The 26,868-nt window shown below is 43.3% G+C and overlaps 1 protein-coding gene across 2 annotated transcripts in view; it reads right to left on the reverse strand.

Annotated features, from left to right (window-relative positions):
* LOC125486404 overlaps nt 1-21,277 on the reverse strand; it is a 53,972-nt gene extending 32,695 nt beyond the window's left edge. Inside the window, exons 1-4 of one of the 2 annotated variants that reach the window (XM_048613826.1) lie at nt 21,075-21,277; nt 8,678-8,751; nt 7,292-7,661; nt 6,489-6,543 (exon numbers count right to left, since the gene is read on the reverse strand). In XM_048613826.1, coding sequence (XP_048469783.1) covers nt 6,489-6,543; nt 7,292-7,649 — 413 coding nt within the window. In that variant the 5' untranslated portion in view covers nt 7,650-7,661; nt 8,678-8,751; nt 21,075-21,277. The remainder of the gene's footprint in view (nt 1-6,488; nt 6,544-7,291; nt 7,662-8,677; nt 8,752-21,074) is intronic. The other variant, XM_048613825.1, reaches the window with a different exon arrangement.
* Between the last annotated feature and the right edge of the window lie 5,591 nt (nt 21,278-26,868).

Genomic DNA, 26,868 nt, shown 5'->3' on the forward strand with positions numbered 1-26,868 from the left:
AAAGTAAATAGAAAGTATCATTTGTACCATGTTGAAAAATCAGAAAAGCTACATACAATCTAATATTAATTCAAGTCACAGACAGATCTCTATGTGTTTCCAAGAACCAATCTCAAAATTGATCTTGATTTCTGATAAAGTTACAAACCAATTCTGCTAATACCCTTCCCTTCTCTTCACAGCTGAGAGAAATAGGAATGCAACAGTGAAGGTAGCCTTACATTCAACTCTCTGGGTGGAGTCTTCCCACCCCCTAAACATGTAGGCAGTAGCAAATCAGCTGGGAAATCATGGTGAGATTGGAAAAGAGTTTGTCAATGTTGAGAAAAAATTTCTGATTTTGCCCATAAGATTTTAAAGGCTAGATGAGAATCTTGATAATGAGTGACAAGAGGCCTATTTGCAGGCATTAACATCTCTTGATATGTAATCTCACCTCATTTATATGAAATTTGCCATTTTCTCAGATAGTGGAGGGAAACTAGATAGTGACAATTCCTGACATGAAAATCTGAGCAGTTACCTGATGGCTGGTTATTCTCTGTGCATCCGTCTTGGCAGCATTCCCTAACGTGGTTGACATACTCCACAGAAAGTGAAAGCCTGCATCCCTCATTCATGAAGGCTGGCATTGGACAAGCACCAACCTCACTACATAATCAGGGCAGTCCTCCAATTTACTTACAATACATTTAACCATATCAAGGATTACTGTCACCTTCACTGCAATGTTGCTGCCAGGATGCTTTGTGCACTGAGAAAGGCATCCAGTGCAGAGATAGGAACAGGCTGCACCTCAAGAATCTCACTGATTTTCTTTACACTCACTCACTTTAGCCCACTTCAATGCTCAGACCATTCCTGCCTTGCCTTTTTGTGCATTGTTGCGTTATTCAGAGCTTAGAGGCTCACAGTACTTCCGCCCTGTCTTGCCTTTTAACACAGCAATGATCAGTCAAAGGATGGGCATGTTGTTGTATGGCATCCGTGCAATGTCAATATCACACCTGCAGTTTGCAATGTGCTTCAAAAAAAAAATCAACATCTAACGTCTAAGGGGACCTGTCCTCAGTCAAGGGGGTACCATCATCAGTCAGGGGGTCCAGCACTCAGTCAAGGGCATCGCTTGATACCAGTGTGGAGCTTTGAACACAGTGAAGGACTTGAGGTGATGTTGGAAATTTGGGGTCACTCTAAGTTATTTTAGTATTCCATATTTTGTGTTGCCTGTGTGAAATGAAACCTCATTTAATTGCTTTACAGTAGTCAATAGCCTCCTGCAAAGGTGAAGATCTATTGGGTACCACATTACTCTGATTATAAATGCAGTGTTTGGGAAAATAAGAAACTCTTCTCCCTAGAAGGAATGAAAATTAATCTGTAAATGGAGGTGGGCAAGGCGACAACGGTTATCTTGCATCATGACTACGTGCCCCATGGTCATTGGTCAAAAGCATTCAGACAAGTGACTGGCACAGCGTATGCTACTAATCTTGAGAAATAGAGTATAACAACAAGTGCTGAGGGGCAGAAGGCAGTTGTCATCGCTACAGTCCTTGTCAAGGAGCCGTCTTCCCCAGATGAAAGATGGACCAGAAAAGGGTGAGGAAGATCCAGGGAAGAGTTCACTAACACTTTGGCAAGAAAGCAGAAAGCTGTCTTCACACTTTAGTGAGACTGACACATTGCTTACAAATGGTTGACTGTCTACATTAGGTAACTCTGAAATCAAATCCCCCAAAAGCAACAGCGGTCAGGGTCGGGGTGCCACACACCTTTACACTGGTGGAGTGGGTCACAGTTAATCCTATGGTTCCAATACAACCAGGAGGGAAGTAGCAGTAAGATAGTAAGGGAGCTGCACAGATATCAGTTGGGTCTTTTAGTTTATTCATTTATGGATGTGGGTGTCACTGGTTAATCCAGCATTTATTATCTATCTCAAGTTGCTCTTAAGAAGGAGCTGGTGAGTAGCTTTCTTAAACTCCTGCAGTCCATTTGCTGTAGCTATACCCACATTGCTGTTAGGGAGGGAATTCCAGAATGCTGACTGAGCAGCACTGACAAAACAGCAATATAAATACAAGTTAGGATGGTGAGTGGCTTGGAAGGGAACTTGTAGGTGGTAGTGATCCCCTTATCTGCTGCCCTTTTCTTTCGAGATGGTAGTGATAATGGGTTTGGAAGGTGTTGTCTAAGGAGTCTTGGTGAATTTCTGCATTTCATCTTGTGAATGGTATACTGCTGTGTGTCAGTGGACTAAGAATGTTTTGCGGATGTGGTACCAATCACACAGGCTGCTTTGTCCCGGATACTGTCAAGCTGCCGAAGTGTTGTTGAAATTGCAGTCTCCAGACAAGTTCAGAGTATTCTATTACATTCCTGACTTGTGCCTTGTAGATGGTGGACAGCATGTCGGGGTGTGAGTTACTTACTGAAGAATGCCTAGCCTTTAACTTGTTCTGCCAGTCACAGTTTTATGTGGCTACTAACGGGATCAAAGGTTAGAGGGAGAAGGCAGTAGAATGGGGGTTGGGAAACATATCAGCCAAGATCAAATGGCAACGCAGACTCAATGTGCTAAATGGCCTAATTCTGCTCCCATATCTAATTGTCTTATGGTCCAAACAGCAGTGGGTTTTCTCCCATATTCACAGTGATCCTAGTTTTGCGAGAGCTTCTTGATACTACACTTGGTCACATGTACCTTCACTGATATCAAAGGCAGTCACTCTGATCTCTCCTTTGGTGCTCAGCTCATTCGTCCATGTTTGAACCAAGGCTGTAATGAAGTCATGAGCTGAATGGCCCAAGCTGATCGAAAGAGCAGGTACTGAATCTCACTCTTTGCTGGGCTATGTCCAAGTTGCATCGATATTTTTGGAGGATTAGTTGAACAAGCCTAGAATGTTCTCCTGGCTTATCTTACCAAACTCGCCTCATTAATTATTACCACACCCTATAGTGTCTCTCATGTCAATTTCCTCCTCATCTTGTTACAAACCATTCCTGGAACAACTTGCTACTCAATAGATATCCCAGAAATCAGTGGCATCCATTGTACTCCCGCATCTTTGAATGGTCATTATGGACAAGCGCCATTAGTCAGACCTGTCCTGCACAGTTGCTGACATTTGCCCCAGACAACGCCGATGGTGAAAATTAGCACTCTGCTTTGTGGGCAGGGTCCTGTACATGGGATTTCCTCCTGCCTTGCTTACTTGTTGCCTGATTCTGCCACATATCTCACCATACAAAAATAAGGCCATTCATCAGAAGTAACATCGTCTTCACTATCCTACAGTGTAGCAGCGTCGCTTGTAGCATCCCTGGTAAGATTTCTTTGGTGACCACTTCTAATGATACTGAGTTGTGTGAAATCAGTTTTCACTGATGAAATGTTTTGAGGCCAGCATCCCCTGGCTAATCCCAACTGTAAATGCAGAGTACCAGCTTGTCCTTACTTCATATTTCCTGTTGTTTAATAAAAGTTAAGGTTACAGCATCCTCACAACATGTGATGTTCCTTAATTCAGTTATGACAATGTTACTATGAATGCTACACAAAGAATAGCTATTCTTCTGATAGGACTAGAACATAATTTGTCACTAAAGATAGCTAGCTTCACTACTTAAATCCTTGTAGCTGCAGTAAATGAGTCAATCATGCAGCTGATTCTTAAGTGAACACATATTTACCAATGTCATAACTGATTTACAATGAAGTTTCATCTGTGTATCATGTGTTCTCAGAAGTTTTTTTTTCCTTTCCCTCCCAATTGATCTAGGTGCTGTCCTAGGATCAACAGCAGGGATTGACGGAGTCTGCACTATAATGGAGCCTGGGGAAATGAAACGCAAATTGAGTAATCACTTAGGGAACACTTACGCTCTGTATGTAAAAAAAACTTCCAGTTGCCTGACATTTCAACATCTTCATGTACACTATTTTCCACCAGCCCCAACCCCACCTGTCTTCAGCATGAATACGACACTTACCCAGCTATTTTCAGTTCTGAAGGGTCACTGGACTCAAAATGTTATCTCTGCTTCTCTCTACAGATGCTGCCAGACTTGCCGAGTTTCTCAAGCACTTTCTGTTTGACTATAATGGAGCCTGTTGACCATGGAGTTTTGGGTGGGTCACCTTGAGGACTTTCGTGGGGAGACAGCCCAGGTATACTGAGAGTGCCCTGGCCAGCTGCATGTTCTCCTTTCTCAGAATGAACTTGCACAGAATCTGGTACTGCAGGCAGGGTGGAACTAGAAGGGCAGGGCACCTCTAGAATGTGCTGAGAGGAGACTTTTAGTGGGGGAGGGGTAGCCTCTATGTGGCTGACTGCCTGCTGCCTTGATGTTGGTGCTGAGCACCAATGGCTACAGCAACAAGGTGCACGTCTGTATCCGTACTGAGGAGACACACTGGATCATGGCAGTAGCCAAACTGCCCATAACAATCAGACACATGCATGTTGGAGCCAACACAGCACAGATGGTTTAAAGGCCTTTTCCAAACACTGATTATTTTTTGAATTTCTCAGACAAATTTGCCCTCTGCTCCTTTTTCAGCTTAAGCATTTTGATGAAGTTATTAATGGCTGACATCATGAGGTCTCCTCCTGCCTGCAGCTGAGCAGGTGCTTGGTCTCCAGCTATCCTCCAAGTGCCAGCGACGTGAAGGATTTCTTCCTCGACCAGCCATGGAGACATGCCTGTGAAGTGCCCACCAGAATGTGTTCTCAAGTTTGATCCAGTTAAATTACTCACTGACTTGTCGGTACCTGAGCCGGTGCGAGTGCAGGAGACAGGCTTTCTGGTGCTTCCTTCAAGATAACTGTGAGGAACTGAGTGAGGTGAAAGTGGCTGGCATAGTTGTTAGTGCTAGTGCAGGTGGAGGAAATATGGTGAGGTATCCTAAAGGAGTGACAGAGGAGTTTGGAGAGATAGTATAGGTGATAGCTACAGAGGGAAGATGCTGCATGTAATAATGAAAATATTTGGCACAGAGCTTTGGTGGGAGATATATGCAGCAGGAGAGTTAGAACGAAAATGAGTTAGCAAAGACAAGATGGTGATGCTTATGTTTCTGGAGTCCAAAAGGTCATTAACTTTCTTCCTGCATTTCTGGCCATTCCTCTGCACTTACCTGGTGGCAACAGATTGACAGGATCTACTGCTGTGGTCTCCTTGGCTTCCTCTCAACTACCCACTCTATCTCTGTTAGCAAATAAGGGGTATCATCACAGTTGGCCATCTCTGGGACAACTCTTGACAAACTGCAACTGTGAAAGGCAAGTCCTGGATTGCAGCATTTCAACTGGTATACAGCTGGGATTGAACTAAAGCGTTGGTGGCAGGAATCCTGGAAGGTTCTGGCAGTAGTGAGCAGTGATCCTTCTAAGCTGCATTGCAACTCCATAGTTCTTCACATGCCAATGCGAAGTCACTGCTGCACATGGACCTTGGAAGTCTGTGCACCAAAAAGACATTAGAGAGAGAACTGGCAGTGCTTCTGCTATTGGTAAGCACAAGATGATAGTGGCGCTGTGGGGCTACAGTGCATAATTAATGGGGTGACCAGCTCCAAAATTCCACGAGAAAATTTATTAAAGTTTCCACCACAAAACTGCTTGAAATTGACACGTAGCAACTTTTTGGACATATTCAATCCCCATGTGACAAATATCAGGTCTCTGCCCTCCACTGTCTGTCCAGCAGTTTAAACATTCAGTTCTGTCAATTTGGTGCACCATTGCCGCACCGTGCAAGTTGTTAAGGTGTTTTCAGCAGCATTTCCAATCATGTGACTTCCACCATGAAGAAAGACAAATGCAGGAGATGTATGCCAACATTATCACCTCTGAGTCAAAGACCATTCCAACTTGTAAATATACTGCTGTTCCTGCATGATTTTAGAATCAACTCCCTAACTCCCTACTAAACAGTGGATGAGGATATCTGGGAATACTTTCAACATTTGTACAACAGTGGTTTAAGAAGGTGGTCCTTTTTAAAAGCATTTAGAGATTGATAATAAATGTTGGCTTTTAGCAATGCCTATATTCTGCTTTTATACATAAAAGGGACTTTGCATGCCACCGAACTCACATTTCTGCTAAAGCTGAAGACATCCAATCCAATTTGGTCAAAATCTGGCATTGTTCCACAGTGTTTACAAAGCCCGAGAGTGCCCCCTTTGTATTTAGATTCCTACCAATTATTGTTAACCAGTATTGACCTTTGACAGATACATCTTGAAAAAAACTGCTGCATATTCTCAACATCAAGAATTGTTACGGAATGAAACCTAAATGTGTAGATAAAGGGAAAGAAAAATACCACTCATTTATGGATTTCATATTATTGTAATCATTAATAATTCTCAGTCCTTGTTGAATTAGCAACATGCTACAAGAAAACACATTTTCCATCTCACAATGAACAATGGCACAAGGCATATGCTACTACAATAAACAGTTTCTACTTACCGATTTGTTTCATCACTAGAAACATTGTCAGCTTGAATGGAAATACTTGGAATGCCTATGAAATACAAGTAATAGGTTAAATTGCACCAGTGTATTTCCAATACCACTTTGTTAAAGCAGTTTGCAGATTCTAAAGTCATGTGCAAATTTTAATGCAGTCAACAGACAGAATCACTAACACTGATAAAACTTTATCTTAAGTTGGTCGGTTTGTTTAGGAAGGCTTGCCATGCTTTCAAGCAACGAACACGTACCAAAAACAAAAATATTAAACGGCATTGAGATGGAATCGACAGTAGCATGTTCTGGTCTACAGAATGCAATAAATATCCAATAAATAAATTACACTTAATGGTTACTCATGAACTTCTGGCCCGCCCTTACCAATTTGTTGAAGTATTCTTGCATTTTGTGTTCAATTTTTGAAATGCAAATTTATGCACTTTGAAAGAATACAGATTTTCCGACCACTAAACAATTATTTCAAGAGAACTTCCAATATTTCACTTCCTGAAATGTGTGTTAATTTAACATGTGAAAGAGAAAAACAAAACCAAATTTTTATAAAAATGATAAGACTTTGATCAAAATATATGTGAACAGCTGGTCTAAAAGTTCATGTCATGCAGGTTCCAAGAATTTGAAGTGTTATATTAATCAGAAGTATATAAATATGTTTAATTTGCTTGTAATGCACAAATAGTTCTCTGTCATAGAAAACTCTTTGTGGCATACCTGACAATATTTAGATTTTTTAGCTTCTCAGTATTTCCAAACTCTCACTGCGAGGGATAGAATCTAACCTGCACTGCGTGACTGGACAACACAGTGTACTGTAAAGTCTGCAGCAGATTCCGGCCTGCACAGAAGTGATGGGCAGCTCCTACTGGTAGTGGAGTTTCTTTTAGGATGTGAGAAAATGTCTTCTCCATGCTGATGAAGGAGAGCCTCCCATTTTGTAAGCGGCACTGTTGGTAAGGATGTCGGGAGTAAGGTCCCAACTGTATCATATTCTGGGATATCCTTCAGTGTCCAATTTGAGGTTTCCAGCAATGTATCCATACTTTTACTTTTTCTCAGCAATTTCACAACCTTATTTGGTGATTCACTGTGAAATCGTGCCCACATGGTACTGTGGCTTTTATCAGCAGATGTTGCCATATTGGTATTTTCCTGTTCGGGGGGAAAAGCAAAACATTATAATAATTTTTACATTGTTGACATTGTGATGGATTTACAACAATAAGTGCAACTAATGTTACATAATACTGAATTCACATAACTGTCACCATACAGGAGACTATCTGTCTTCTCATATCTATGCTAGCATTCTCCATGCACATTCAGATAATAATCTAATTCCTTCTTGAATTCCTTGATTAAACCTGCGTCTACCATACTTCCAAGATGTACATTCCATATCTTTGTTTGCTGAATGCAAATGTTTCTCATCTCCACAACTTCTTAAATCTGTGCCCTCTTGAACTTGATTCTTCCACCAGTGTGTACAGTTTTTCCTCCTTACTCTACCCCTAACCTAATCTAGGCTCCTCGTGTGTTCTAGAATATTTGTATCAACCTTCTCTTATTCAAAAAAGCCACACCAAAGTCCTTCAATCTATCTGCATCATTGAACTTGGAGGGAGGTTAAGCACCACAGCATGAAGGAGCAGCATTATATCTGATGACAAGGTGGAGCTGTGACTTTTTATGGTGACTAAATCAAAGATGTTTAAGCAAACAATGTTCATTCAAATGATGGTTGCCATAAGGGGTATTATAATATTATAAGAATTCACAATTACTATCAGGACCTACTATTTCCTTCACTCTTTTTGTGAAATTGGCATGATTTCACTGGAAGATGAATATTCTCAAAATACCTAGACACCTGCAGAAAATTACCGATTTTCCCCTGCATAAAGGTTCAGTAAAATTTGCAGTAACTTTAACAAAATAGCATTGTAAATGATAATAAATAACATAGTAAATAACGTTACATCTACTATCATTTTATCCTGTAATCCTTTTCTTCCCCTAAATCCACATGTTGCACTGTGTAGGTATTAAAGCCTCCAAACTTCTCTTCCACAACAGCCATTTTATTATTTAATCATAGAATATTTAATTGGCTGAAAAACGTACTCGTCGATCTCATTCAATTTTGAATACCATTCTAATTGACTCACGATTAAAATAATGTTCTACAGATGGCTTCCCACAATATTCTTACTTGGGAACACTTGTAGCAGAAGTTAAGGATCTATAAAACAAAATTCATTAGTGTAGTTTGTTAGAATGTTTTCTTATTCATTCACTGTTCTGTTCCAAATGATAGAATTTGTTGTGGTAAATCTAGTTCGTTATAAGGAAACTGAGAATTTGTAAAACCTGGTTCAAAATAAGGGAGGGACATAAATTAGTAACAGTTTGGTTATTCTCTGTGAATGCTGATCCAAAGTTGCCAAGCATTTTAAGTATTAATCAAAATCACATATACACATGCAGATCTGCATATAATACATAGGGATAGTTTTCTAAGAGACACCTACTGGTGGCATCACTAACAGTGTTCAAATTTTAAAAGCTACGACCCTAAAACATGATAGTATTCAACTTTCATGAAAAACTGGGTCACACTACATAAACTCTGTAGCAACACTGAAAAGTTTAATAAGTCTGTGTAAGTAACAGACTTGTGATTCCCCAACTGTCACTTGAAGATGATAAGTTCTTGGGCACACCAACTGTAAGGACAGCAAAATTTATCTATCACTATTTCAAAAAAATCTAATTTCTTTAGAAATTAAATTATTTATTTTACAACATATGTATAGTAGTTGACACGGCAAGTCGTACTTAGCTAGAAAAATTGCTAACGAAGAAGCAAGGTATTCAGAGTTTACAATTGTCAACCTTCCCTCTCACTAAAGTTAATTGGCTGGAAAGGGGTCAACATGTTAAGCGGGAGCAATCAGTTCAGGCACAGGACTTTATCAAGGTGGCATAACATAAATTTAGCTTTGCTATACTGGAGCCATAAAATCTAAGTTCTGAATACAAGTTGTATAGAACAAGACATGTATTCTTGAAGGGGGACTTGAACATGGATTCTTTTCACACTGAGGTAAAAGTGTTCGTACTTAGGGTTAATCATTGTTTTAAGTTCTTCCCTCTGTCCCTTTTGCCCCTAATGTTAATCTTTACGTTTAACTTTTTCTGTAGTTAAGACGGGTACAAGTTATTTGTTCAAAGTATTTTCTATTTCTTTGTTTTCCATAATCACTTTCCCAGCCAAATTTTCTAAGGAACTGTAAGACCATTTGAAAGGGGAGGCGATGGCCTACTGGTATTATGGCTGGGTTATCAATCCAGAGACCCAGGTAATGTTCTGGGGAGCCAGGTTCAAAGCCTGCTATGGCAGATGGTGGAATTCAAAGTCTAATGATGACAATGAAATCACTGTCAGGAAAAACCAATCTGGTTGTCTAATGTCCTTTAGGGAACAAAATGTCCCCTTAGCTGGTCTGGCCTACATATGATGCCAGATCCACAGGATACGGTTGACTCTTAATTGCCCTCTGAAATGTACTAGCTCGCCACTAGGTTGTAACAATCACCAGAAAGTCTCAAAGAAGAAATAAAATCAAACAGACTAACAGGCAAGTGATCGAGGCACTGGAAATGACAATGGCAAAAACCAGCCATGTCGAGCCTGAAAAGTCCTCCTTAATAACACCTGGGGTCTAGTGCCAAAATTGGGAAAGCTGTCTCATGTATTAGTCAAGCAACACCCTGACACAGCCACAGTCACAGAACTGTTCCTTGAAAACAGTGTGCCAGATACCACCACCATTATCCCAAGACAGATCCTGCCCCACTGGCAGTTAGACCCAGCAGAGACGGCGGCACAGTGAGATACAGTTGGGATAGAGTTATCTGGAAGTCCTCAATATTGGCTCCAGACCATGAAGTCTCATGACATTAGATCAAACATGGGCACGGGAACATTCTGCTGTGAGCCATCAGCAGAAGCCGAATCAAGCTCTAACACAATCTGCAACCTCACCCTGGCATATCCCCCACTCTATCGTTACCTTCAAATCAGGGGACTGATCATGGTTCAGCAAAGAGTGCAGGATGGCATTGGAGGAACAGCACCAGGCATACCTAAAAATGTAGTGTCAAGCTGGTGAAGCTACCAATCAGGATTACCTGCATGCCATACAGCATCAGCAGCAAGTGATTGAGCTAAATGATTCCAGAGTCAATAGATCAGATCTAAGCTCTGCAGACTTGCCTCATCCAGTCGTGAATGATGGTGGATAATTAAATAATTCACTAGTGGAGGCAGGCCTACAAATACCTTCAACCTCAATAATGGGGGAGCAGAGCAGATCTGTCAAAAGACAAGGCTAAAGCATTCGCAACAATTTTCAGCTACAAGAGCCAAGTGGATAATTTATCTCGGCCTCCTTCAGAGATCTCCAGTATCATACGTGTCAGTTTTCAGGACATTCAATTCACTCCACATCATATCCAGATGCGACTGTAGACACTGGATACTGCAAAGACTATTTGCCCTCACAACATTTTGGCAATAATACCGAAGGCTTGTGTTCCAGAGCTCGCCACATCCATAGCCAAGTTCTTGCAGTGCAGCTACAACACTAGCATCTAACCAACAATGCAGAAAATTGCCCAGGTATGTCCTGTACACACAAAAGCAGGTCATATACACTTAATAGTAAGGTCCTGGGGAGTGTTGCTGAACAAAGAGACCTTGGAGTGCAGGTTCATAGTTCCTTGAAAGTGAACTCACAGATAGACAGGAGAATGAAGAAGGCATTTGGTATGCTTGTCTTTATTGGTCAGTGCATTGAGTCTAGGAGCTGGGAGTCATGTTGCAGCTCTTCAGGACACTGGTTAGGCCACTTTTGGAATACTGTGTGCAATCTGGTCTCTGTGCTATACAAAGGATGTTGTGAAACTTGAAAGGGTTCAGAAAAGATTTACAAGGGTGTTACCATGGTTGGAGGGTTTGAGCTGTAGGGAGAGGCTGAATAGGCTGGGGCTATTTTCCCTGGAGCGTTGGATGCTGAGGAGTGATGTTATACAGGTTTATAAAACCATGAGGAGCATTAACAGGGTGAATAGCCAAGGTCTTTTCCCCAAGCTGGGGGAGTCCAAAACCAGAGGGTATAGGTTTAAGGTGAGAGGAGAAAGATTTAAAAGAGACCTTCTTAGGCAACTTTTTCACACAGAGGATGGTGCGTGCATGGAATGAGCTGCCAGAAGAAGTGGTGGAGGCTGGTACAATTACAATATTTAAGAGGCATCTGGATGGGTATATGAATAGGAAGGCTTTAGAGGGATACGGGCCAAATGGGACTAGATTAATTTAGGATATCTGGTCGGCATGGACATGCTGGACTGATGGGTCTATTTCCATGCTGTACAGCTCTACGACTCTATAAATCAATCTCAGTCAATAACCACCCCAACAGTCTACTCATGATCAGTAAAGTGATGTAAACCATTAACAACAGTGCTATCAAGCAGAACCTGCTCAGCAATAACCTGCCCAGTGGCGCACAGTTTGAATTTCGCAGAGCCACTCAGCACCTTACCTCATTACAGCCTTAGTTTAAACATGGTCAGAAGAAGTGAATTCCAGAGGTGAGATGAGCATGCCTGCCCTTGACCTCAATGCCACTTCTGACCTACTGTAGCATCGAGGAATCCTAACAAAATGTGAGTCAATGGGAATCATGGGTAAAAAATCTCTGCTGACTGGAGTCATACCTGGCACATAGGAAGATGGTTGTGGTTGCTAGAGGTCTGCTCCAGGGTATCTCTGCTTAGGAGTTCTTCATGGTAATGTCCTGGGCACAACCATCTTCAGGTGCTTCAGCAATGATCGATCTTCCCTCTATCATGAGGTCAGAAGTGGGGACATTCGCTGATGATTGCACCATTGTGCAACACCATTCATGACTCCTAACTCATCACATGACTCCCCAGAGCCTATCCACCATCTACAAAGCATAAGTCAGGAATGTGATGGAATATTCTCTAATTACTTGGATGAGTGCAGCTCCAACAACAGTCAAGAAGCTAGACTCCATCCATGACAAAAGCAGCCTACTTGCTCCATAGGCATCCAGTCCCTCCACCACTGATGCTCAGCAGTGTGTACCATCTACAAGATACACTTCCAAAATTCACTGTAGCATCAATTCACTGTACAATCTTCTTAGACAGCATCTTCCAAATCCACGATCAATCTATCTAAAAGGACAAGGACAGCAGATATATGGAACACCACCACTTATAAGTTCTCCTCCAAGCTATTCACCATCAGTCACTTGGAAATACATTGCTATTCTTTCTGCATTGTTGGGTCAAAATCCTGGAAGTTCCTCCCTAATGCCATTAAGTGTCTACCTACAGCATATACACTGCAGCATTTCAAGAAGACAGCTCACCTGCACCTTCTCAAGGGCGACAAGAGATGAGCAATAAATGATGGCACAGCCAGTGATACCCATGTTCCATGAGTAAATTTGAAAAAAAAACACAAGATGTAGGAGCGGTAGTATGCTATTTAGTCTATTGAGTCTGCTCCACTATTCTATGAGATTATATATGGCTTAACCAATAATCCTCAATTTCACTTTCCTGCCTTTTTCTCACAACACTTCATTCCTTATTGATTAAAAATCTGTGCATCTCAGCCTTGAATACACTTAAAATGACCAAGTCTCAACAGCCCTCTGCAGTGAAGAATTCTACAGTTTCACTACCCACTGAGAAGACATTCCTCATCTTAATTGGGTGATCCCTTACTGTTACATCATGCCCTCTGGTCCTAGAGTCTCCCACAAAGGGAGATAACCTTTCCCCATTTTCCCTGTCAAGTCCCTTAAGAGTCTTATATGTTTCAATAAAGTAGTGTCTACAATGTCTCATTCTTCTAAACTCCAATGAGTACAGGGCCAAACTACTCAACCTGTCATCATACAAAAGTCCCTCCACACCCAGGATCAAGATGATGAACTTACTGTGACTGTCACTACTGCCAGTATGTCTTTCCATAAGGGGCCCCAAACTGTTCCCTTTATTCCAGATGTGGTCTGACTAGAGCCCTGTATAGTTTTAGCAAAACCTCTCATATTCCATTTCCTTTGAAATAAAGGCCAATATTCTATTTGCCTTCTCTATTATCTGCTGAACTTGGATGCTTGCTTTTGAGACTCATGCACTAGGGCTCCCATATCCCTTTGTTTGTAGCTCTCTGCAGACTTTCCCCATTTAAGTAACATGCAGCAGTTCTATTCTTGCTGCCAAAGTGTAACCTCACTTTTTCCACCTATTTCACCTGCCAACTTTTTGCCACTCGCTCAATCTGTATGTATCCCTCAGCACTGTCATCCTCATCACCTGACTTCCCACCTATTTTTGTGTAATCTGCAAATTTGGCTATAGCACATTCACTTTCCTTATTCAAGTCTTGAATATATATATTTATATATATCATACATATAAGTGTGACCCCAGCACTGATCCTTGCAGAACTCCACTCGTTACAGGTTGCCAGGTAAATAGATAGCCAACTTAGTTTGACTTAGTACTTGAAAGTACTATTTGCAATAGGGTTCCAAAGTTGAGTATTTTAAGGAGTTAAGCATAGTAAGGAAAGAGGTAATTTTTTGCTTTTGCCTAAACAAAGCCGTTGATTGGTGAGTAGGGTGGTGAGTATTTCCAGTCTTTAAGAACTTTGATTTATGTATGGGTCTCTAGTCTTGTTTTTTTTCCTTGTAAGGAATTTTTATTCTTGTAAGGAATAAGACAAATAAAAATGATCACAATAAAAGGTAAGCAGCAGGGCTCCGAGTGATTAATAAAATATGATAAGAGTTGGCAGATCATGTGATGAATTGCTGCTGTAACTTGTCAGAACGCCTCGACATCAACGTGATTCAGAGTGAACACACCTGTAGCCTGTGTTTGCGGTTGGAGCAACTTTGGATCACAGTTGCTGAAGTCCGGGCGGCAGGCATTATGCCACATGGGTGCAGTGTGCATAAATTCGGTGGTCAGAGACAGAAGTGTGTGACTGCAGATGAGACAGGTTTAAAAGGATAACTCTTGAACAGGCCCTGTAACAGTACAACAGTTTTGAGGTTCTTGCAAGCTAGATCGATGGGAGTGGGGACTGCAGAGTGGAAAAGCGAACAGACCACAGCACCATGGTACAGGGAACAATTTCAAAGTGAGGAGGCAACAGGAGTATAGCAGTGGTAGCAGACAGATATTGTTCTCTGCATTTGTGCGCATGACCGCAAAGTCATGCCCGCCCAGTACCAGAATTGAGGACATTTCCTCAGGGCTGAGGACGGCAAGAGCAGTGATTCAGTTGTCATGTCCCCATCAGTATCTTGACATTGTTAGGACTAAAAAGGAGGTTCTGCTGAAAGATTTTGAACAATTAGAAGCTGAATTACAAAGGAGAATTTCTAAAATAATAAACTTGGGATTACTGCCTGAGCCATGGGCAAACTGAAACAAGGAAAATAAAGTCAAGCAAAATTAATTATATGGCTCACAGATTGGTCGGAAAAAACAGGATTCCGTTTATATGGGATAACAAGGTGTAGAGCTGGATGAACACAGCAGGCCAAGCAGCATCAGAGGAGCAGGAAAGCTGACGTTTCAGGCCTAGACCCTTCTTCAGAAATAGGGGAGGGGAAGGGGGTTCTGAAATAAATAGGGAGAGAGGGGGAGGCGGATAGAAGATGGATAGAGGAGAAGATAGATGGAGAGGAGACAGACAGGTCAAAGAGGCGGGGATGGAGCCAGTGAAGGTGGGTGTAGGTGGGGAGTTAGGGAGGGGATAGGTCAGTCCAGGGAGGACGGACAGGTCAAGGGGGCGGGAGGAGGTTAGTAGGTAGATGGGGGTGGGGCTTGAGGTGGGAGGAGGGGATAGGTAGGAGGAAGGACAGGTTAGGGAGGCGGGGACAAGCTGGGCTGGTTTTGGGATGCGGTAGGGGGAGGGGAGATTTTGAAGCTTGTGAAGTCCACATTGATACCATTGGGCTGCAGGGTTCCCAAGCGGAATATCAGTTGCTGTTCCTGCAACCTTCGGGTGGCATTGTTGTGGCACTGCAGGAGGCCCAGGATGGACATGTCATCTGAGGAATGGGAGGGGGAGTCGAAATGGTTCGCGACTGGGAGGTGCATTTGATTAGTGCGAGCAAAGCGTAGGTGCTCTGCAAAGCGGTCCCCAAGCCTCCGCTTGGTTTCCCCGATGTAGAGGAGGCCACAACGGGAACAGCGGATACAGTATACCACATTAGCAGATGTGCAGGTGAACATCTGCTTGATGTGGAAAGTCTTCTTGGGACCTGTGATGGGGGAGGTGTAGGGGCAGGTGTAGCACTTCCTGCGGTTGCAGGGAAAAGTGTCGGGTGTGGTGGTGCTGGAGGGGAGTGTGGAGCGGACAAGGGAGTTGCGGAGACAGTACCGGAGAGAGTAGTCCCTCCAGAAAGCAGATAAGGGTGGAGAGGAAAAAATATCTTTGGTGGTGGGGTCGGATTGCAGATGGCGGAAGTGTCGGAGGATGATGCGTTGGATCCGGAGGTTGGTGGGGTGGTACGTGAGGGATTCTGTTTTGGTTGTTATTGCGGGGAAAGGGTGGGAGGGATGAGTTGCAGGAAATGTGGGAGACACGGTTGAGGGCGTTCTCGACCACTGAGGGGGGTGGGAAGTTGTGGTCCTTGAAAAACGAGGACATCTGAGATGTTCGGGAGTGGAATGCCTCATCCTGGGAGCAGGTGCGGTGGAGGCGAAGGAATTGGGAACAGGGGATGGCATTTTTGCAGGAAGGTGGGTGGGAGGAGGTGTATTCTAGGTAGCTGTGGGAGTCAGTGGGCTTGAAATGGATATCAGTTTCCAGGTGGTTGCCAGAGATGGAGACAGAGAGGTCCAGGAAGAAGAGAGAGGTATTAGAGATGGTCCAGTTGAACTTAAGGTTGGGGTGGAAGGTATTGGTGAAGTGGATGAACTGTTCAAGCTCCTCGTGGGAGCACGAGGCGGCGCCGATACAGTCATCAATGTAACGGAGGAAGAGGTGGGGTTTAGGGCCAGTGTAGGTACGGAAGAGGGATTGTTCCACGTAACCTACAAAGAGGCAGGCATAGCTTGAGCCCATGCGGGTACCCATGGCCATCACCTCTGTCTGTAGGAAGTGGGAGGATTTGAAAGAGTTGTTGAGGGTGAGGACGAGTTCGGCTAAGCCGATGAGGGTGTCTGTGGAGGGCACTGGCACCAGTACTAGAGGAAAAAGGTGCTGCTCTGCTGGGATGGGCTTCCCTCAAACTATGCCAGGACTAATATCCTGGTGAATGAAATACCTGGGGCTCCAGACAGGGCTTTAATCTAATGGAGGGGGAGGTGAGAAAGAGGATTGTAAGGAGGGATACATTGGCTTATAAAGCAAAAGAATATAGCAGTGATGCAGGACTGTTATTTAGATAATGATACCCAGAGTGGGGCAAGAAGGCTATGATGCAAACATTAAAAAGCAGCATACAGGATCAAAGAGAGATAGAAAAATGACTCTTGAATGCATGTAGTATTTGGAACAAAATAAACTGATTAACTGTACAAATGGAGGTTAACCAGTATAATCTTATAGCCATTTGGACACATGGATACAAGTAAATAAAAGCAGGAACTAAATACTTGGGAGTATGTGATGTTTCAAAAGGCAGGCCACACTTAGAACATTATTTTGGTCTCTTTATTTAAGGAAAGATATAGTAGCATTTGAAGCAGTCAAAAGAAGGTCCACTGGGCTCATACCAGGTATGGAGGCATTTTCTTATGAGGAGAAATTGAATAGGCTGAGCCTATACCTATTGGAATTTAGAAGAATGGGAGGCTACTTATGGAAACAGACATGATTCTTAGGGGCCCTGAGAAGGCACATATGGAGCTACTGTTTTCCCTTCTAGGAGAGTCTAGGAAGACGGCGGCATAATCTCAGAGTAAGGCATCACTCATTTAAGACACAGATGAGGATGAATTATTTTTCGCTCAGAGGGTAGTGAACCCTGTGGAATTCTTCACTATGGAGACTGTGATTCAGAATATTCAAGGTTGAGATAGAGATTTTTAATCAGTATGGGAATCAAGGGTATAAAAGCAGGTAAGTAGAGTTGAATATTATCCAATCAGCCATGATCTCATTGAATGATGGAGAAGACACAACAGGTGAAACTACCTACTTTCTGCTCCTATATCCTATGGTCTTATGGATGACATCAAGATAACCTGATCCATGTAAATCCAAATTTACACGGTATTCTGTGATGGAATCCATGGTTTTGAAGCTTGTATTTTTGAGACTGGATTAATTTAAAAAACAAACCTGAGAAATGAAACTGAGTTCTGAAGAAAAGCAATACTGAAACAAGATTGGAAACCAAAGCTAAAATTGGTTGCAAGTACAAAAACACAACCGGGTCTGAGGTAATGACAGCAGTAGTGCAGTACATGCAGGCTGCAGAAGATGGAAGTCAGAACTAGAAGTTCAGAATAGGCTACCATACAGTGCTGCAGCTATTTTTGTTTCTTGAAGATAGCATTGGTAGTTGTATGCCATCCAGACATTTTATAACAGAATTGAGGAGGTGTTAAAGACCAATGCCTAATTTGGTGAAGACTTGGAGAACTTCCACGGAACATGGTTACTGTTGGCTGAAGATCAGGCTAAATCCATCAGGCGCTATGCGTAAAGCTCTGTGCCACAATGGCATATGAGCTCCATCGTTTTCAGTCCACGACTTTACACTGTCTCAGGAAACTCTATTTTATGGGTACACACTTGCAGTTACTTGTCAAGGTAGAACCTCCTTCTTCGTAGCTAAGTATTCCGTTTATAATGACTGCGTGTGCTCTCAATACTCCTTGGGGGACTGCATAAAACTGCTTCTCTCACCTCTTCCTGCCTACTCAGGACTTACTCTTCACCCAGTTTCTTCCTAATCTCATGCTAAGGTCCATAAGTTTAAGGGTATCTGCTGTTGGGGGTGCACTTGTAAGAAATGACTGTGCTCTGCTATCTGTTTCATAAGTGCCCTGATGCCATTCCAGAACCCTGGCAAGCCCCTTTCACATCAGTACCTGTGGGAGACACAAGACAAAAATATGAGAACAAATCTTTTAAATACCCACAATCAAACACCAGCCTGGCTCTGCAAAGATCATAATTCTAAAATATTTCCTCCCTGTTCCACTTCCATCAACCTTCCTGGCAGGAGTAAAAATCAAAGAGTCCTAACTGACCTCGCAGGGTGAATCATGCCACAGGTGTTTGCTGATTTCTTTTGATACATTGAAAAATCATCGAGAGAAACAAAATATGCTTCTCAATTACGGAAAACAATGTTATAAATACCCAGTAGGTCTGGCAGCATATGTAAAGATAGTAACAGAGCTGTCATCAGGAGCAAGAGCAACAATTTCAGGAATGCTAAATATCTTGGGGGATTTCTGCAATGTTGGGTGAACGTGAAATATGAAGGATTAAATTTTATTTGGAATCCATATGGAGTAAGTCAGACCGGGAGATAGTTGCAGAAGGAGAAACTGCTGTGCAAGTTAATTTTCGTAGAAAACTGATCAAATATACGGGAAACAGAAACTAATAAAGATGAACAAGACAGAAGAGGTAAACAGAAATCCCAACTGAGAGAAGAGCAGAACATCTTCAAGGTGGGTGTTGCTGGAATAGAAGTGACAATAAATTAAACACTAATAAAAGAGTGAAGATCTATAGGAAAATTTTACAGATATATAATCCTGAAAGGGAAGCAGAGTACTAAGGTTTAGGAAAGAGCTGCTGGATAGGGCAAACAGGTTAACTATGAGTGCTACATAGTTATGTTGGAGCATGCATTGTGAAAATTTATAACAGACCCAATTTAAATATCTTCAAGACCTCATTCCTCCATTCTCTCTAACTTCCTCTAGCCCTACAACCTCCTGCAGAACCCATGGGTTCATCTGATTGGCCTTTGTGTTTGCAGCATTCTCCAGTTCACTTCTTCATTTGCAGCTGGATTTACGAACAATTTCCTTCAATCCCTCAACTCCTTTCAAACTAAGTGACTCACCCTAACATCTACCTCTTTAGTAAACCTTTTGATCACCCCTTCTATAACCTGCTTTGCTTGAAATTCCTATTTGCCTTTTGAAGCACTTTGGGATGTTGTTCTGTGTTATTGATGATTTATAAATGCAAGCTTGGCAAAACTGAAGCAAAACACATTTTGCATCAAAATGAGCCATGCAGTTTTCAGATAACTTTAAAAGCTTCCAGTACCATAGATGTTGTTGAAATTGAGCATTTTAATGCACTTCCCAAGACAGAAAGGCCAACAAATGCTTCACTTTATTTGAAGAAAATTGGGTCATTCTGAAACAATGTAGTAGCTTTCATGAAGAATTGATATGTGAAAAAAACTTCATTTTAAGTAGAAGTGAAGTATTTGAGATAAATCTTTCAAAGGTAAACAATCAAGAATCAAAGTTCATAAATCCACCTACAACGTTGTAATTGACATACAGAGACCACTTATACCCCTAACATAGTATGAGGCAACCTCCAATTGAATCTATCGAGGACACTGTCCAGATTTTAAGCGAGAAGTAAAGCATTCAGGATTCTGCAGCACAGATTTAGCTTACCCACGTCTCCAACGCCGTTAATAGCAATTAATGTATTTTTCCGAATTATGCATTTAAATCCAGTTCTTCACTAAATCACTGATTTTTCGGAGTACCAACAAGTGATCAAAGCATCAGTTTAACATGTTCAATTAATCATCCAAATCATTCACCTAATTTATGTTTTCAGACGGTTTATATATAAATGTTGGCAGAGATTTTGGTACCTTATGTATAATGGAAACTTCGTTACTTTCGGGAAAATCACATATTTTGGAATGAAATGAAAAACGATGGAAATCACGTAGCGGGTCACTTCAGTAAAGTTTTCCTTTAACCACAAATGCTGACTTTTCTTTTCACCTTTACAGATTTCCAACATCTACAGCATTCCTTTTCGTTTTGTTCGCCCCGAAAAGAACCAAATGATCCATTCTGGATAAACTTCACGGATAATTTATCTGAGCTAACAAGTGCTTCTCGGGGCACGAGCGGATTCCACACAGGCATATACTCCGTCCAGGATTTTTACCGATTTCACCGAATATGTAAAGCCGAGGCCTTGCGCCATCCTCCAACTCCCGAGCGGGAAAGATCCCAAGTAGGCCAGCCCGCTCGCCCTCCCTCGTGGCTTCAGCCTCGGGGACAGACATGAATTTCTCACGCCCTCACACACATTTCACAATGACTTAACCACGAGCTACGGTTCTACATCAATTATATCCGCAACGATTGTATGGTTAAAGGTATTTTCTTAAACGGTGGCATCCTTGTTGGGTTGCCCGATTCTCACTGTCCCAGAGCACCCGCACAGAACATGGCCGTCGCCCTGCTTCCCTCCAACAAGCTCACCTCAGGTACCCTACCCAAGCCAAACGATTGAACCACCGACATCCAGGCAGCCTTGGAAACGGTGGGGTTTTAGCCGCGACGGTATTCCTACACCGCCACCGTCGCTCGCACTCAACCGTCGGCCAAGGTGCGGCCGCCCCGCAACTGCCACGATCGTGCCTCGCCGCCGCCGCCCACGACGACGAGGTCGCGCTCTACGAGGGCACACCATGCAGCCGGTGACGTTGTGGATCGCCGGGGGCGCGTCCAATGACATCAGAGCGTATCCGGGAGCGCGCTCCGCCGCGCAGGGAGGACGCGGCCGAAGCGCCTCTTTGGCGCCCCGGAACCCGCTGGCCAATGAGGTCCCAGGGTTCTGGGGCACGTGGCCCAGCGTGACGTCACGTACAAGGTGATTTTTTTCCGTGCGGCCGTTGCCCGAGTGGGCGGGGCCCAAGGAATGGCGGCAGTGCGAGGGAAACGTTTCTGGCACGAGGCGAGCACATCGCTGAACCTGCGGCCGTTCACTTCGATACCGCTGAGTGAAACAGCCGTCTTCTTCGAGCCTCACAGTAAATATTTACGTATTTATTCTTTATACTTAACTGATTCAAGAGCTGCTGAATCTTTTTAAAAATATTTTCATGCTGTGAGATAGTCAGAAAAGACAATCGATCAGCACTAGAAAACTTAAACTTAGGGTATGGTCCTTCCTGGTGGCGGTCCCGCGGTAATTCTTTCAAAGTAATCATATACTGTTCATCAGCAAACCCTGGTTTACCGTCCATATCCTCAGTTCATACCAGTGTGTTGGGGGCTAATATTAAGTCATAGAGTTGTACAGCACGGAAACAGACCCTTGGGTCCAACTTGTCCATGTTGACCAGATATCCTAAATTAATCTAATCCCATTTGGTCCTTATTTCTCTAACCCTTCCTATTTATATACCCATCCAGATGTCTTTTAAATGTAATTGTAGCAGCGTCCACCACTTCCTCTGGGAGCTGATTCCGTACACGCAACTACCCTCTACATGAAAATTTTATCCCTTCGGTCCCTTTTATATATTTCCTCTCTCACCTTAAACATTTGCTCTGTAATTCTAGACTCCCCCACCCCAGGGAAAAGACCTCGACTATTCACTCTATCCATGCCCCTCGTGATTTTATAAACCTCTATAAGGTCACTCCTCAGCCTATCATGCTCCAGGGAAAATAGCCCCAGACTAGTCAGCCTCTCCCTTTAGCTCAAACTGTCCAACCCTGGCAACATCTTTGTAAATCTTTTCTGAACCCTTTCAAGTTTCACAACATCTTTCCTATAGCAGGGAGACCAGAACTGCATGCAGTATTCCAAAAGTGGCCTAACCAATGTCCTGTACAGCAGCAACATGACTTGCCTTGCAGTGAGTTAGCTTGCTGTTATTCGAATGTGCTTTTTTCACATTGATTATTTTAACCAGGTAAAGCGCAAGAAGTTTTGTTTTGCCACCCTTTGAATCTTAAAATCAAAGGAGGTCTTTAGACCAACATGTCGTGTGAACATACTAGATGATTAGTGTCACAACCTTCTCTTTCCCCAATGTTCTCTACATAGTTTTTAACAAATATTTATCTAATTCTCTTTTTAAACAATGTTGAATCAGCTCCCAGTAAGTTTATAATATGTTCCTGATCATAACAAGTCGCTGTGTAAAAACAGCCTTTCCGCTCTGAACTCTTTTTCTCATGAGTGGAGTTCATTTCTCCTTATTTGCAATAACAAATTCCTTCGTAATTTTGGCACCTCTGTTTCAATTCACTGTAACATTCTCTGCTCCAAGGGGCACAACAGTCATAGTTTCTCCAGTCTAGCTATGAACAGATTCTTCCCGGGCACTGAACAACCTTAGCATTAGTGAGAAAGTTGGGGAAATTGCAAGAGATGGTTAATGAAGAACCTCCTGATGTTGAGAGCAAAAGGTCCCATTTTCCAACCAAATTTTGAATGGTGTGTTAAGTGAGTGGCAAGAGATGTATTGAATGCATTCAATCTCATTAGCTGATCTCACCTCATCGATGTGCAGTTTCTATTTCACCCAACCGTCTAGAAAATAGTCAGCAACAATTCTCAGCATGGAAGTCAGAATGGTTACCTAGTGATTCCATCTCACCGCTTGATCCACCAGACCTCCATCTTGGACACCAGTCACCGACATGTCAGAGCACACTCAGTGACAGTGACTGCAGTTTTGTTCATGGATCTGAGAAAATGCTTCAGGGGGACTTGTATGTATGCCTTCTCAGATTCCTGTTGGCACTGCCCTGTTTCCTTGTGAGGAAGTAGTACCTGGAGTGAGGTGCCCCTGCCACCTTGCTGCTGGTACTGAGAACCACTGGTGGAGTGATGGAATGCAGGTCAATGCATTTACCTAGGAGACACTGAGAATGCAGGACCTGGTTCTCCCTGGCATCTGGGAACCTGTCCATGGAAGCATCGAGATACTCACACGCCAGAGGCAGCATGTTGCAAACAGCTTTGGTGCAGTCTTGCAACCTTTGAGTCAGTTTGCTTAGTGTTTCCAACAAACGTACCTGCTGCTCTTGTCTTTTTTTATTCACTCGTGGGACATTGGAATTGTGGGCTGACCAGCATTTGTTGCCCATCTTTAGTTGTCCTAGAGAAGGTGGTGGTGAACTTTCTTGAACTACTGCAGTTCACATACTGAAGGTTGACCCACGATGCTGTTAGGGATAGAATTCCAGAATTTTGACCTAGCATCAGTGAAAGAACTGTGATACATTTTCAAGTAAGGATCGTGAGTAGCTTGGAGGGGAATGTGCAGGTGGTGGTATTCCCATGTATCTGCTGCCTTTGCCCTTCCAAATGGAAGTGATCGTGGGTTTGGAAGATACTGTCTAAGGATTTTTGGTGAATTTCTGCAGTGCATCTTCTGCTACTGAGCATTGGTGGTAGAGGGAATGGATGTTTGTGGATGTGGTGCCAATTAGGTAGGCTGTTTTTCCTGGCTTGTGTCAAGCTTCTTGAGTGTTGTTGGAGCTGCATCCAGGCAAATGAGGAGCATTCCATCACACTCTTGATTTGTGCCTTGTAGAGTTTGGGGCTTTGGGGAGTTAAGAGGTGAGTTAATCGCTCCAGCATTCTTAGCCTGTGACCTGCTCTGGTAGACACTGTGTTTATGTGGCAAGCCCCGTTGAGTTTCTGGTCAATAGTAACTTCAAGGATCTTGAATGTCAACGGACGGTTATTAGGTTGTCTATTATTGGAGATGGTCATTGCCTGGCATTTTTGTGGTGCAAATGTTACTTGCCACTTGTCAGCCGAAGCTTGGATATTGCGCAGATCTTGTTGCATTTGAACATGGACTGCCTCAGTATCTGAGGAGTCACAAACGGTGCTGAACATTATGCAATTATCAGCAAACATCCCCACTTCTGACCTTATGATGGAGGGAAGGTCATCGATGAAACAGCTGAAGGTGGTTGGGCCGAGGACACTACTCAGAGGAACTCCTGCAGAGTTGTCCTGGAGTTGAGATGACTGACGCCCAACAACCGCAACCGTCTTCTTATGTGCCAGAAATGACTCCAGCCAGCAGAGAGTTTGCCCCGATCCCCATTGATTCCAGTTTTGCTAGGGCTCCTTGATACTTGATACTTGGTCAAATGCAGCCTGATGTCAAGGGCTGTTGTCACTCTCACTTCACCTCTGGAATTCACCTGTTTTGTCCATGTTTGAATCAAGGATGTAATGAGGTCAGGAGCTGAGTGACCGTGGCAGAACCCAAACTGGGTATCATAGAGCAGATAAAAACCGAAAGAACTGTGGATGCTGTAAATCAGAGACAAAAATAGAAATTGTTGGAAAAGTTCAGCAGGTCTGGTAGCACCTGTGGAGAGAAATCAGGGTTAATGTTTCAGATCGAGTGACCATTCCTCAGAACTCTGGCGTTTTTTGAAATGGAACCTGAGATGTCGAAGAAGGGAAGAGTGGAGTCAGAGATGGACCAGGTGAAGGTGAAACCGGCATGCAAAATTTGAAGCGAAATTAATAAATGTTTCCAATTCTGGACAAGAGAGGGAGACAGCACCAATGATATCATCGATATACTGGAATAAGAGTTGTTGGTGGGGGCCGCATTAGGACTGGAACAAGGAATGTTCCATGTACCCCACAAAGAGACAGGCATAATGGGGGCCCATGCGTGGAACCATGGCCACCCCTCTGACCTAAAGAAAATAAGAGGAGTTAAAAGCAAAGTTGTTCAGGGCGAGGACGCATTCGGCCAGGTAGAGGAGGACAGTGGTGGATGGTGATGGTTCAGGCCTTTGTTCCAGGAAGAAGCAAGAGCCCTGAGGCCATCCTGGTTGGGGAGGGGTATATAAAGGGATTACGCATCCATGGTAAAGAGGAGGTGGCTGGAGCCTGCAAACCGGAATTCTGGAACTGGCATAGAGCATCCATGGAATTGTGGATATAAGTAGGCAGGGACTGGGCCGGGGAGAAGAGACTGGGTGAAGGTAGGAAGAGGTGAGGTCTGTGGGGCAGGAGCAGGCAGAAGCACTGGGGCTGCCTGGGCAGTCCTGTTTGTGAATTTTGAGAAGGAGATAGAAGGGTTGGGGGACTATCAGTTTGGAGGCAGTGGGGGAGAGATCACCAGATGAAGTGATGTTGGTGACCTTGGTTGAAACAATGACCCGATGTTCCATGATGGGGTCAAGGTCCGGGGGAGATAGGAGGAGATATCTGACAGCTGGTGCTCAGCCTCTGCAGTGTAGAGGTCAGTCTGCCAGACTACAACAGCACCACCCTTATCAGTGGGCTTAATTAAAAAGTCAGGGTTGGGTCTGAGAGCACATAATGCAGTCACTTCCCAGGAGGATAGGTTGGAAAGGGTAAGGGGTGGCAGAGAAATTGAGGTGACCAATGTCATGTTGACAGTTCTGAATGAATAGATTGAGTGCAAGCAAAAGGCAGAGAGAGGGGTCCAGATGGAGGGAGAGTGTTGGAGCTGGGTGAAGGGATCTTTGGGATGAGGAGAGGACTCTTGCTCAAAGGAATGGGCAAGGAGGCGAAGGCGATGGATGAAGCGTTCCATGAAGTGTCGTGCCAAAATTCATTAAAGTGGGGACTCAGAGGGATAAAACTGAGACTTTTGCTGAGTACAGAACATTCAGCATTAGGTCAGGAGGGATAGTGAATACATGACAAGACATGGGGTTGTGGGAGGGGATGGGGAGGAGAGGAAGATGCTGGGAAGCCTTGGGAATGTCTAAGTTGTTGCATCTTGTGTGCCTTGATGCCTGAAAGGAAAAGAAAACGTTTCTTGTTAGCGCGTCAAATGAGCCAGAGGTTGAAGTGGAACTGGGGAGTGGTGCAGCTCTGAGCCATTGGAGAGACAGGTTGAGAGTGTGCATATGACAATGCGTGGCACTGAGTGTAGACCTCAGAATGTAGCAAGAGCAGCTATCTGTGGTACATTGAACATTGCAGAGATACCTATGATCCTGGGTGGATTCAAAGCACAAAGGATGAAACTTGAGTTGGAACCCACATGGGGTGAGTCAGAGCAGGAGGCAGGCACTGAGGAATTTATGTGGCTGTGGGAATGAGTTTTAGCAAGTACTTGGTCAAACACCAGAACGACAATAAAGTTAATGTCAGTGGACAAGAAAAAAGATTGGAATGAAAATCCCTTCGGAGAGAGGAGCAGAACTTCTTCGAGATGGGCGTGCCTAGAAGAGAAGTGGCACTGACTTAGATAGTAAATAAAAACGGAAAGAACTGTGGATGCTGTAAATCAGAGACAAAAAT

The sequence above is a fragment of the Rhincodon typus genome, chromosome 28 (genome assembly GCF_021869965.1).
Source record: "Rhincodon typus isolate 14 chromosome 28, sRhiTyp1.1, whole genome shotgun sequence".
Classification (NCBI taxonomy): domain Eukaryota; kingdom Metazoa; phylum Chordata; class Chondrichthyes; order Orectolobiformes; family Rhincodontidae; genus Rhincodon; species Rhincodon typus.